Source organism: Gracilinanus agilis, chromosome 6, assembly GCF_016433145.1.
Source record: "Gracilinanus agilis isolate LMUSP501 chromosome 6, AgileGrace, whole genome shotgun sequence".
Taxonomy (NCBI): domain Eukaryota; kingdom Metazoa; phylum Chordata; class Mammalia; order Didelphimorphia; family Didelphidae; genus Gracilinanus; species Gracilinanus agilis.
The window spans coordinates 243,098,880-243,111,063 of NC_058135.1; the positions used below are offsets into that span (position 1 = coordinate 243,098,880).

Sequence of the window (12,184 nt, forward strand, 5' to 3'; positions counted from 1 at the left end):
TAGAGCACTCTGTTCTTTAAATCATATTACCTAAATAATTACATTTCCCAGTTTATCTTATAAGAATGCTATTTAATTGAAATTGCCAATAGTTCCAATAATTAAGAATGTCTTTTACTATTGACCAGTCTTTTTAAAGCATCTTTAATCTCTTTGTTCCTCAGGCTATAGATCATGGGATTCAACATTGGGATCACCACAATATAGAAAACCGACACCACTTTGTTCTGATCTGTGGAATAGCTGGATGTAGGCATCACATAAATGAATATAATGGTCCCATAGAAAAGAGTGACTGCAGTGAGGTGGGAGGTGCAGGTAGAAAAGGCTTTGTGTCTTCCTTCTGTGGAGTTCATGCTCAGAATGGTGAAGAAGATGTACAGATAGGAGATGGCAATGGTTACAAGAGCTATAGCTATTATTATTGCAGAATAGATAGCAGGAAGTATTTCTGCTGCAAAGGCATGATAACAGGAAAGCTTAACCAATGGAGAAAAATCACAGAAAAAGTGATCGATTACATTGGGTCCACAGAAAGATAAATTCAATAAGCAGCCAGTATAAGTTACCCCATTCAGACAACCACCGATGTAGGAAATCACTATAAGAAGAAGGCAGACCCGGTCAGACATCTTCACAGAGTAAAGCAATGGGTTACAAATGGCCATGTAGCGGTCATATGCCATGGATGTGAGCAAGAAAGACTCTGTGGCCCCAAAGGTGACCAGAGAACACAGCTGGGTAATACAGCCAGAATAAGATATGATATTTTTCTCCATTAAAAAATTTGCAAGCATGTTAGGTGTTGCACCTGTAGAATACCAAAAATCAACAAAAGCCAAATGACTCAGAAAGAGGTACATGGGGGTGTGAAGCTGGGGACTCAGCCTGATCAGTATGATTGTGCAGAAATTTCCCATGACAGTGAATACATATATCCCCAGAATTAACACAAAAAGAATGATACAAAGAAGGGGATCATCTGTTAATCCCAGAAGAAGGAAGTTGGTGACTGCTGTGTAGTTTCCTGATGGCATAGATTCCATGTGTGATTCCTGGTATAACAAAAGTGCAGATAGAGACTTAATAAGACAATTAAAATTAGTTTTTCATTCTATTTTCAACTTTTAAAAATCATATTGATGGCATATTTATTTTGTTAATTTCAAATAACCAGTTTGTAATTTTATTGGCTCTGTCATTTATTTTCCAATTTGTCTATTTTAAAATAATTTCTAACTTTTCTTCTTTTGTGCAAAATTTTGGTTTATTTCTTAAATTTCTCTTTTTAATTACATATTCAATTTAGTTACTTTTCTTTGTTGTCAGTTTATACTATCAAGGATGTAATTTTTCATTTGTAATTTTAGTTTCATTCCAGAAATGTTTGTATATTATCTCTTAGTCATTTTCTTTCATGCTGTTATAAATTGCTTCTGTGATTTGTTTTTTTGACTCATTCATTATTCAGAATTTTGTTATAAAGTCTGTTTTTATATCTGTATATTTTGTTTGCATTCCAATAATTAATAATATACCATAATTAAACAACTTAATTGTTGTTTTATTGTGGAACAGTCTATAATGATATATAGTAATTTGCATTTTTAGCATTTATAATTTCTTTATGTACAAGTTCAATTTAAAAGGTATTACTTGGTGATGAAAAAAACCATGTGTATCTTTTTATATTCCCATTTAGAAAACGATGTCAGTTAGTTCTAAATTCTCCAATTTCTTCAATTCTATTTTCCCTTTTGTTTATCTTTGTAAGATTTGTCTAGCTCAATGAGAAGAACATTAAAGCTTCCTACAATTACTAAAAAATTTTCCTTTGAAGCTCCATTCAGAATTATGATGGAATTACCTTTTCCTTCTTGGTTTACTTGTTGGACTTCTCTCAGTTACAAAGTGTTCCTTATGTTTGGCATTTTCTTCTGTTTACTATCCCCAGCCTCCAGTATTTCAGTCAAATTCCTTCAATACTGTTGGCAGACCATATTTCATACTTGTGGTGGCAAATATTAGGTCATGCTTTCTGCAGGAATTACTGGGTTTGGGATCAGTCTCCTGGTGGCTCAACTTAGGCTTTTGGCTTTTTTCTCTTTCTTGCACAATTTCAAATTCATGTATGACTCTGTCCTTTGTCATGAGTTGAATGAATCCTACCTAGAAATTGTTAATAGTGCTAGTAGTAAACTTCCTGAGAGGTTTTCAGTGCTTTCCTTCCCATATATTGCCCTGGTACCTTTACTTGCTGTTATTTCATGTGTCAGCTGTGTGAGCATTATTTTACCTGTGTGCTGTGCTTCCTGATCATAAGGACCAGATACTTATGCCCTACTCTGATTGTATTCCCTGCTCTACTTTTGGTGGAGCTGACTGGGTTCTATGCACTGAGCTGCCTGGGGCACTAATTTACCCTGTTTGCTACTAGGCATCCCTTGGGGCTACACAGGCACTATGTTCTGAGTTCCTTGGACACCACTTTGACCCCATCTACTGCTGTTCTTCTAGAAGCTTTCTTAGACCCTAAACTTCATGGGAACATGAGCTTCCTGGGCTTTGGACTCACATTGTTTCCTGGTCTGGGTCAGTGCTTTGGCTCTTGCTTTCCAGGGTTTGTCTCTTATCCAAGCTTCCAAGAGATCCTGGCAGTCTTTTGGTGAAGTCTCAGACTGGGTAATGAAGTTTCCAGCTTTTAAAAATTTTATTCATCATGATCCTTCCAGTGCATTTTTAGAACTTTTCCAAGATGTTCATTGGGGATCTAGACTCTAGGTCCATCATTTCCCCATAATTCACTATTCATGTCTGTTTATAAATTAGTTAACCTTCCCTTTGTGAATTTAGATGCATGCCATATGGTGCATATACATTTAGTCCTGCTATTGTTGTATCATCAAAGGTTTCCTTAGAGATAATATTACTCTTGCGATTTTATTTTTGTTTTGAATGATATATGATTACAACTCCTGTTCTTTTCAGATTCACTTGATAAAGAGTTAGTTATTTACTAGTCTCTCATTTTGGATTCCATTTGTCTTTTCTTTTCTAGAAGTGATTCTTGTATACTAAGGATTTTGAAGTTTTATTATCTGTTCTCTCATGCACTTTGTTATTGAATTGTTTAATCTAGTCACATTTAAAGTGATAATTATTTTGTGTTTTCCTCCATTTATTTATTTAGTTTTTCTTTTCTTTATTCCTCTGCTTTGTCAATACATTGTCCCTACAGTTAGGATTATTTAAGCTACTTTGTTGATATTCTTCCACACTCCATATCTCCTTTGATCCATTCTCAATTACTTACTTTATTCCAAGTTCTTTACCTTTACTTAACTGCGTATTTATATTTCTTTCTTTTGCATCGTTATTCTTTCTCTTCTGTCTCTTCTCCTTTTTCTCTTAGTTGGTAGTTTGAAATCTTCCTACACCTTTTTTTAAACCTCATTTTTAGTAATTCTCTTTTACTTCTTTTTCCAAGTTTTTTCCTTTTCTTATTGTTTCTCTTTTTTTCAAAATATGCTGAATTTTATTTTATTTTTTATAGCTTACATCCTTATTTATTATCTCTGCGATCCACATGAGGTTGAAGCTCCAAAATACCATCTTTGATCTCTCTCCTCTACTCAATTTCTTAGTTACTTTCTAGACTCATCCCTTTTTTCTATTGTGCATTATTCTTAGAAACATCAATTTGTGAGAGAAGAAATATCAGAGGAAAACAATGCCCTGCTATAGAAGTTTCCTTTTGTACCAAATCTGGTGACCCATCTTCAACATAATTAATATGCCATTTTGTTTCAAGTTTATCCCACTCGATTACCTCCCTCCATCATTATAGTCTGGGGGCTCTCTGCCCCTAGGATCTTTCCCATTCCTTATAGAATTCACAGGTCCTATACTGTTTTGTGCTATAGATCTTAACTTTTCACAAAATAACATTTGTTGCCTAAATTCACAACTGAAGGAAATACTTAAGTTTCAGTTAGAAGTTAGTGAAAACTACCTCTTATCCAAGTTCACAAACCCATAGATTCAATGAAGTTCAGTGGATTCCAGGTTAACTACTTCCATTGTTGATACTCTCATCTACTTTCTTTTGGAGCTAAATGTTGTTTAAGAAGGTGCAGCAATTTCTTAGAGAAAGTGGCTTTACCACTCAAGCATCTCCTTCAAGTAAAGCCACCAAGAGTTCTCTATCTCCTGCTACAAACAAAGTCCTTTGTTTCTTAAGGAAAACTCTTCAATAGCATCCCCTACTTCCTTTGGGATAACCCTTATCTCTTGAAGTCTCCATTTCCAGCCCTTCTTCACCACCTTCTTCCTATTCTCTCAGAATTCTTGTACTTTTTAAATGAAAGACAATAGGAGCCACCATCCCCTCTCACCATCAGGATGATAGAGACAGATGATCCTTTCTTCTTTGTCCACTATTCCTATAATGTATGATTCTACTGAATCCATCATTTCAACTCTTCCACTTTGTCTCTCCTGATTTTTTAAAGTTAAATTTAAAAAATGAAATCACATCAGAGGAGAAATAAAAAGAATTGTCAAAATCAACTAAACATCATGACATATAATATTCATCTTCTCTTTACCTAGTTGTGGTTTTCTTCTCTACTGCTTTCAGATATTGTTGTCTCCCTCTTCCTTAAAATATTTTCACTAGAACATACCAGATCAATATATCCAAATCCAGTATCTCCTTGCTGACCTCTAGTCTAATATCATTGAATACCTTTTTGACATTTTAAATTGGTTATCCCAGAGACATCCCAAACTTAACATGTTCAACATAGAACTCATCATATTCCTCCACAATTCAGCCATCTTCCAGTTTCCCATTTCTGTTAGACAATCTTAAAGATTCCAACATTGGTTTGCTTCTTTCACTCTCACTCACATCACAAATGTGAAATTTTTTGACTTCTAGTTCTATCACATAGCTTTCATCCAACTCTTTTCTTTACTCATTTAATTATCACTTTAGTTCACACTCTGATCACTTCTCAGATTAATGTAGGAGCTTCCTAATTGGTGTCCATTTCTCAAGTCTCTCCCTAATTCATTCCAATCTCTAACCTTCTGACAAAATTATTTTATTTAAATGTATTTCTGAAGATGTCACTGTACTTTCCAATAACTTTCAGTATTTCTCTTTTGACTCTAGAATAAAATAGAAATACCTCTGTTTAGCTTTTTAAAGACCTTTACAACTTTTCTACTATCTACATTTCTGACCTAATTGTAAATGACTTTCCCACCCACTCTATACTATCCAGGCAAGCTATCCTTTCTTTTCCACATGTATAATACTCCATCACACACATCCCTTCCTTTGCATTGGCCAATCTCCATACCTGCAATATAGTTCCTTCATACCTCTGCCTCATGAAATCTCTCCATTTCAAGGTGCCATTCAAGATGTCAACTTCTACAGAAAACTATTCCTGATTCCCTCAAGTGCAGGGTCCTCCTTGCCAAATTATCTTGTATTTAATGAATTTGCAATTATTTGTATTTTTCATTATTTATATTCTTCATATGCTTATTGCTGTTGGGTCTCCCATTAGAATGTAACTTCCTGGCAAATAGGGATTGTTTATTCATTGTATTTGTATTCACAGGGACTGGAACATTTGGCAATAATAGATGCTTTATAAGTACTTTTGACTTATTAGCCAACTTACCAAAATAACTGAGATTTTGTTCTAAAAGAGGATTATCTACACAATTTTTAATACTAAAATTAAGAGAGCACAAAATAGAGATCATAAATATGAAATTGAAATCAGTTAAATGAAAATAAAATTGAACTGGTTCTAAAGAAATTGTTAAAGTAGGAGGAAGGGGGTAGCAAAATTATGATGCAAATAGATTTGAAAATGAATTTTGTTAAACTTTTAAAAAACAATTAATATGAATATTAATCCACACTCTTAAAATTATGATAGAAAATGCTATCACTATCTCACCCCCTCGAGACATATGGTTCTAATACTTAAGTCAGGAAAATAAAGCAAAGAAAGAAAACTTTAAAATAAAAACAAATTAATATCAATACAAATTTTTTCAGAATAAAATCTTATAAAAAGATAGCAAGAATTTGTGTCCCCACAGAAATAATGCTGGCTCTGGATTTTAAATATATATATTTTCATCATTATTTTAAAAAACGTCCCTCTGTGTCTATGCTTTTTAAGGTAATTTAAAGAAAAAGAAACAATGGTGGTACTTTTTCGAAGGTTTCATTTTTTGGTAACTATTATAATGTACTTCAGAATATTTGAGGAGCCAAGAATCATTAAGGGGAAGAGACTATTGACTAGGTCTATCACGTTGCTTTTTATCTAAGGATTTGGGATTTCTTCTGTCATGTAATTCATGGCATGTTCTCACAATGACATGCTCTCCTTTGAGATAAGGAAAGAAAACTGTTATATTTCAAAGGATTCCTGACTTGTCCAAGGTCACTTGAAGAGACTGGGCTAGAATCTCACTCTTGGACCATTTTTTCTCCTCCTTTTGCATGCTTTCTTTTTTACCTTTGACCATCTTAAATACTTCATCTTAAAAACTAATATTATGGCTTTGCAATATGCTTATCCATCCCTGGACAGAAAAAAGGAACTGAATGATAACTTTTTGCTCTGGGAGCTGCACACCTAGGCAGACAACGTTCTTATTTTGGGAGACACTGAGCTCTGAACCTGGGGAAATTCCTCTGCCAACCTATGTTGTTGAACTGAGACTTTGGCAATGGAAAGGAGAGCTGGCTGTGTCTAAAATGGGAACCACTGGCAGTGGCAGCTTGCATATCATCAAGATGTCTATGTAGAGCAGAAGAGAGAAAACTAGATATTTTTCAGTTGGAGTTTTGAAAATAGAGACTAAGCACTGAAGGCTAAACTAAAATGGCTAAGTATCTACTCATAAGGATATAGTAGCAGGAATGAACTGAAGATCCTGGTTGTGACTTTTTTTTTTTTGAGCAGGGCAAAAGGCTTAACTCTACCAACTCCCTCCCCAATTATTGTTATAATATGTATTTAGGATCTCTATCTAAGCTGTTTATAGTTTCTTATTTTTCTTTCATATAAAAACTATGAGCAATCAAAACTTCTTTGTGACATGTCTGCATATTATTCACATGCAGATGGGCTACTGAGTCCACCAAGACCTAACTTAGTATAAACAGAATGAAATGGGTCAAAAGTTTAAAATCTTTTCAGAATACTAAGAATTCCCTAACTAGAGGTTAAATTAAACATGATTTTTAAGGTTTTTTTTAAACCATTAACCATCCGAGCAGTAAGGGCTAAGCAATGAGAGTTAAGTGACTTACCCAGAGTCACACAGCTAGAAAATGTCTGAGATCAGATTTGAACCCAAGATCTCCCATCTCCAGACCTGACTCTCTATCCACTGAGCCCTCTAGCTGCCCTGACTTTTAAGGTTTTGATGGAACTTTTATAAACTACCAAATTACAGAAATATTTGGATCATGTCACTTTCAAATCATTGATTCTGAAGCTAAGAGAATTTTTGTTGAAGCAGATTGAGATGTAATTTAGAGTACAGCATCTCAGAAAAACTCTGATCTCCAAGCAGGCAATGGAGTCTAGGCATAAGGCAAGAGAATATCATACTTCCTGTGATGCCAAGTGGTAGGAGAAAGGTATTGTTGAGCGAGAATGTGGCCAGCTCAAACATTCCGAAACAGAGAGAAGGGTTTAAAAGAGTAAATATTTTATCTATTGCCTTTTGCTTTCCACCTTAAATCTCCAAACTCTTACCAGACACTAAATACCTAAGGGCTATCTCACCTAACTAGGATCCTTCAGCATTATGGAAGCAGGAGGATTCAAGAGAAAGAGTGGGAGACTTAGGATTCCAATATTCCAATATGTATTCTAGTATATGATGTCATATGAGTCACTTTCCCTTCCTGAACTACAGTTTTCTCTTCTATAAAATGAAATTGAGATAAAAAAAATTTTAAGATCCATTCTACATTTAGGCTCCAATTAGTATGAAAAATGAATTCTCTGAAGTAGTTGCATTATTTGGATTCACATTGAATATTTTTCAGTGAGCTAGAATTTATATAACTTGAAACAGTGTGAATTCAAATGTATGCAACCACTTCAGGGGCTTCATTACTCACATAAATAGGGACCCTGCTGTACCTCTGTCAGAGGTTTTTAAGCTTTTTTGTGGGTCCTGGATGCTTTGGGCAGACAAGTGATGTTGATAGAATAATGTCTTTAAATATATAAAATAAAATATATATGAACATAAAGAAAATCAATTATACTGAAATATATCTATCAAAATATTAAAAGACAAGAAATTGAACCCCAATTTAAGAAATTTCTATTTTAGAGTTAGCAGCAAGGTTATCATGAGTATTAGTAATATACCTAATTGCCAATAAAGCATCACCTGTATTGTAATTTTTTTTTTAAATTTTAAACCCTTAACTTCTGTGTATTGACTTATAGGTGGAAGATTGGTAAGGGTAGGCAATGGGGGTCAAGTGACTTGCCCAGGGTCACACAGTTGGGAAGTGTCTGAGGCCGGATTTGAACCTAGGACCCCCTGTCTCTAGGCCTGGCTCTCAATCCACTGAGCTACCCAGCTGCCCCCACCTGTATTGTAATTTTAAGAGTAATAATAACAATCCTCTGATTCATAGGAATGTGAATTACTTCTTGCCCAAATGTTACTTAGATTTTACACTGTCTAGGTGGCTTCCTATTCTTTTCAGTTGTCGTATTGATTTAGAGCTGGAAGAGATCTTAGGGGTCACTTAATCCAAACTCCATATTTTATGAATGAGAAAACCAAAGCCCAGAGAAGAGAAGCTAAGTGATTAAAAGTTACATAGGGGACTTTTTCCAAGCAAGGATTTGGTCCTCAGTCCTATATGACTTCAAATAAAAGATTTTTTTTCATCACAGTCTCAAAAGAAAACATAGCATTTTAAGAAAAATGTCTTAAGATAGCTGAAACACAAGTTACATATCACACAAAAAGAAATAGAAATCCTCACCACTTAATATGGTTAGCAATTACCTGTATATATTTATTTACCAGCCTTATAGATGAGGAGCTGGATATTTGGCGAGATCCAATAACTTGCATAAGGTCATATAGCAAAGTCGTAACTTTAAATGAGATCTTCTTGGTCCTTTCCAGTAGGAGAAGCTGTTTCAATCACTCAATTCAATTTAAAAGACACCTTAAAAATGCCTATAATATATAAGATACTGTGCTAGTTTCTAGGGATCCAGAGAAAAAAATGAAAAATAGCACCACTTTCAAAGAGCTTTCATTTCACTGGGGAAATGTACAACATTTGTCCAGATACTTGTGCAAGATAATTTGAGAAAGGAAAGAGAATTGAAAAGTAGGGAAATTGATAAAGTATTCTTTTAGGAGGTGATACAAGAGGTGATTCTTAAAGATAGCTAAAGCTTCTAAGAGGTAGTGGATGAATGAACTACTGTTAGAGATTTTCAGTGCTAATCTTCCCATCAGTAGATTACTAGCCTATGTAATCAAGAATCAGGTGTGCCTAAACATGGGAGAACAAAGAACTTCCTCCCAGCATGCCTACCTTTTAGAGTGAGAAGTTATACAAGAACAATTAATAACAAGTCTTATTTATGTGAGATTTTTAGCTATTTGTGAATTGATTCCCTAAAGTTGTTCAGTGTACTTCCTTAGAAGTCAAATACACATTACATCATTAACAATACATGCTGTATTTTGAGGAGCTAATTATATTTCCCCAAAATCACCCTTATGGCTCTACAATTTCTCAAGGGATCAATTATTTTGTTTGTTTCAAAATCTTAAAAACATAACTATATCTTGTCCCATCCTACTCCACTTTGAGATCTGCCTCTTCATTCTGACTAAACGTGAAAAAGCAAAGTGGAGACTTGCAGAAATAATAATAATAATAATAATTTTATTATTAGTAGTAATAGTAGTGGTGGTGGTAGTGGTGGGGTAGTAGTAGTAGTAGTAGCAATGGCAGATTCATAAAGTGCTTTCATGGGGTAGGTAGGTGGTACAGTGGTTAAAACAATGGATCTTCAATCAAGAAGACCCAAGTTCAAATCTGACCTCAGAAATTTACTTCTGTATGACACAGTATAAGTCATTTAACCTTTGTTTGCCTTAGTCTTCTTATCTGTAAAATGGGAATAATGATAGCATCTACTTTCCACAGCTGTGGTTAGAATCAAATGAAATAATAAATCTAAAGGGCTTGGCACATAGTGTTAAATAAATGTTAGCTATTACTATTAACAGTAGTAATAATAGTATTAATTTTGCAAATGCTTTTCATTTTAACTCATTTGATATAGCAACCCTTTGAGACAGATGCTAGTATTATCACCATTTTCCACAGGAGGAAATTGAGGCTGAGAGAGGTCAGTTTCCCAAGGGTCACAGAGCTAAATAAGTGTCTGAGGCAGGATTTGAACTAAATCTTCCAAACTCTAAGCCCAAGATTATGCTTCTCTTCCATCTAAAATATGATAACCAATAAGTCAACAAGCACATTTACTTATTTATTTTAAAATTTTTATTTTAAAATATTTTTTCCATGTTTACATGATTCATTTTCTTTCCCTCCCATTTTCTACTCCCTCCTCCCAGAGCTGACAAGCTATTCCACTGGATTGTACAAATGTTATCACTTGATACTTATTTCCATATTATTCATTTTTGCTATAGAGTGATTTTTTTGAAAGCCTAAATCCCAAATGACATACCCAAATATACATGTGATGAGTGATGTCATATATTTTTCTTTTGCATTTCTACTCCCATAGTTTTTTGTCTTAATGTGGATAGTATTCTTTCCTATAAGTCCTTCAGGAGTGTCCTGGCTTGTTGCATTGCTACTAGTAGCAAAGTCTTTTACATTGGATTGCTTCACAGTTTTACTTTCTGTGTACAATGTTCTCCTGGTTCTGCTCATTTCACTCTGCATCAGTTCATTGAGGTTCTCCCAGTTCATATAGAAATCCTTCAGATCATCATTCCTTACACAGCAGTAGTATTCCATCACCATCATATACCACAATTTGTTTAGCCACTCCCCAATCAAGGGACAGACCTTTATTTTCCATTTTTTAGCCAACACAAAGAATGTAGCTATGAATATTTTCAACAAACACTTATTAATTTACTACTATGTTTTAAGCCCTGTGTATACAAAACCTTGAAGTGTTTTAAATTATTCAAATCTACTCTATCCATTAATTACTTTCATGGGATATGGGACAATCATCTTGCCATTCAATCTATAGCAAATACCTTAAAAACACTGATTTTCTCAAACACAAGGAATCTGTATCTCTAGGTACCTTGTAGGCATGGAAGTTGGAGTAGTGGAACATCAGGACCAGATCTATATAAAAAAAAAAACAACCGTTAAAAATTATGACAGTGGGATGAAAGACAAGAGAGAATGGAGGAGGGAGATGTTTTAGAAAGCTATGTATTTAGACAAGGCAGGATGTAATTAAGCCCAGAACTAGGGTGTAGCAGTGGAATAGGTGTAGAAATGGGGTCAGTGGAATCGATGAAAATCTATTGGAGAAGTAGAATGGATCAGGCTTAGCAACTGAATAGATAGGAAAGAGATGGGACAAGGACCAGGATAGCACCAAGATTTTGAACACAGGAAATCCAATGAATGGCTGTGCTACTATTAGTGCTACAGTAGAAAAAATGAAGAAAAAAATGGTTTTGCTAGAATGATAAAAAACATGGCTTTAAATAGGTTTTTTTTTGAGGAGTCAGTTGATTAGCCAGGTGGATATGTTCTAGGATTAGAGATATGACTCCGAAGCTCAGAGGAGAGATCAGTCTACAAATATAGATTTGAGTAAGTCAAATGACCAAAGCATTTATTAAGTGCTTAATCTGTGCCAGGAACTGTGCTGATTAATGAGCATACAAATAAAGAGTAAAAACATAATATCTCCTCTTGAGGAGTTCCAATTACAAAGGAACAATTTTCATAGATGATTTTAAAAACCGAGTCATTTATTTAGGGGATAATAGTTGAAGACATGAGATTGAATGAGATTACCAAAGGAGGAAGGAGCATAGAGACAAGAAGAAATTTGAACACAAAACATTAGGT

General features: G+C 34.5%; 1 protein-coding gene across 1 annotated transcript; it reads right to left on the reverse strand.

The window, feature by feature from the left end:
- Window positions 1-101: 101 nt before the first annotated feature.
- Window positions 102-1,046, reverse strand: LOC123251303 (olfactory receptor 508-like). The gene has a single exon (XM_044680537.1). The coding sequence runs from the start codon at window positions 1,044-1,046 to the stop codon at window positions 102-104; it is 945 nt and encodes a 314-aa protein (XP_044536472.1).
- Between the last annotated feature and the right edge of the window lie 11,138 nt (window positions 1,047-12,184).

What these genes read in the sequence shown, in the direction of transcription:
- LOC123251303 (XM_044680537.1), bottom strand. Translation starts at nt 1,046, where the DNA reads ATGGAATCTATGCCATCAGGAAACTACACAGCAGTCACCAACTTCCTT.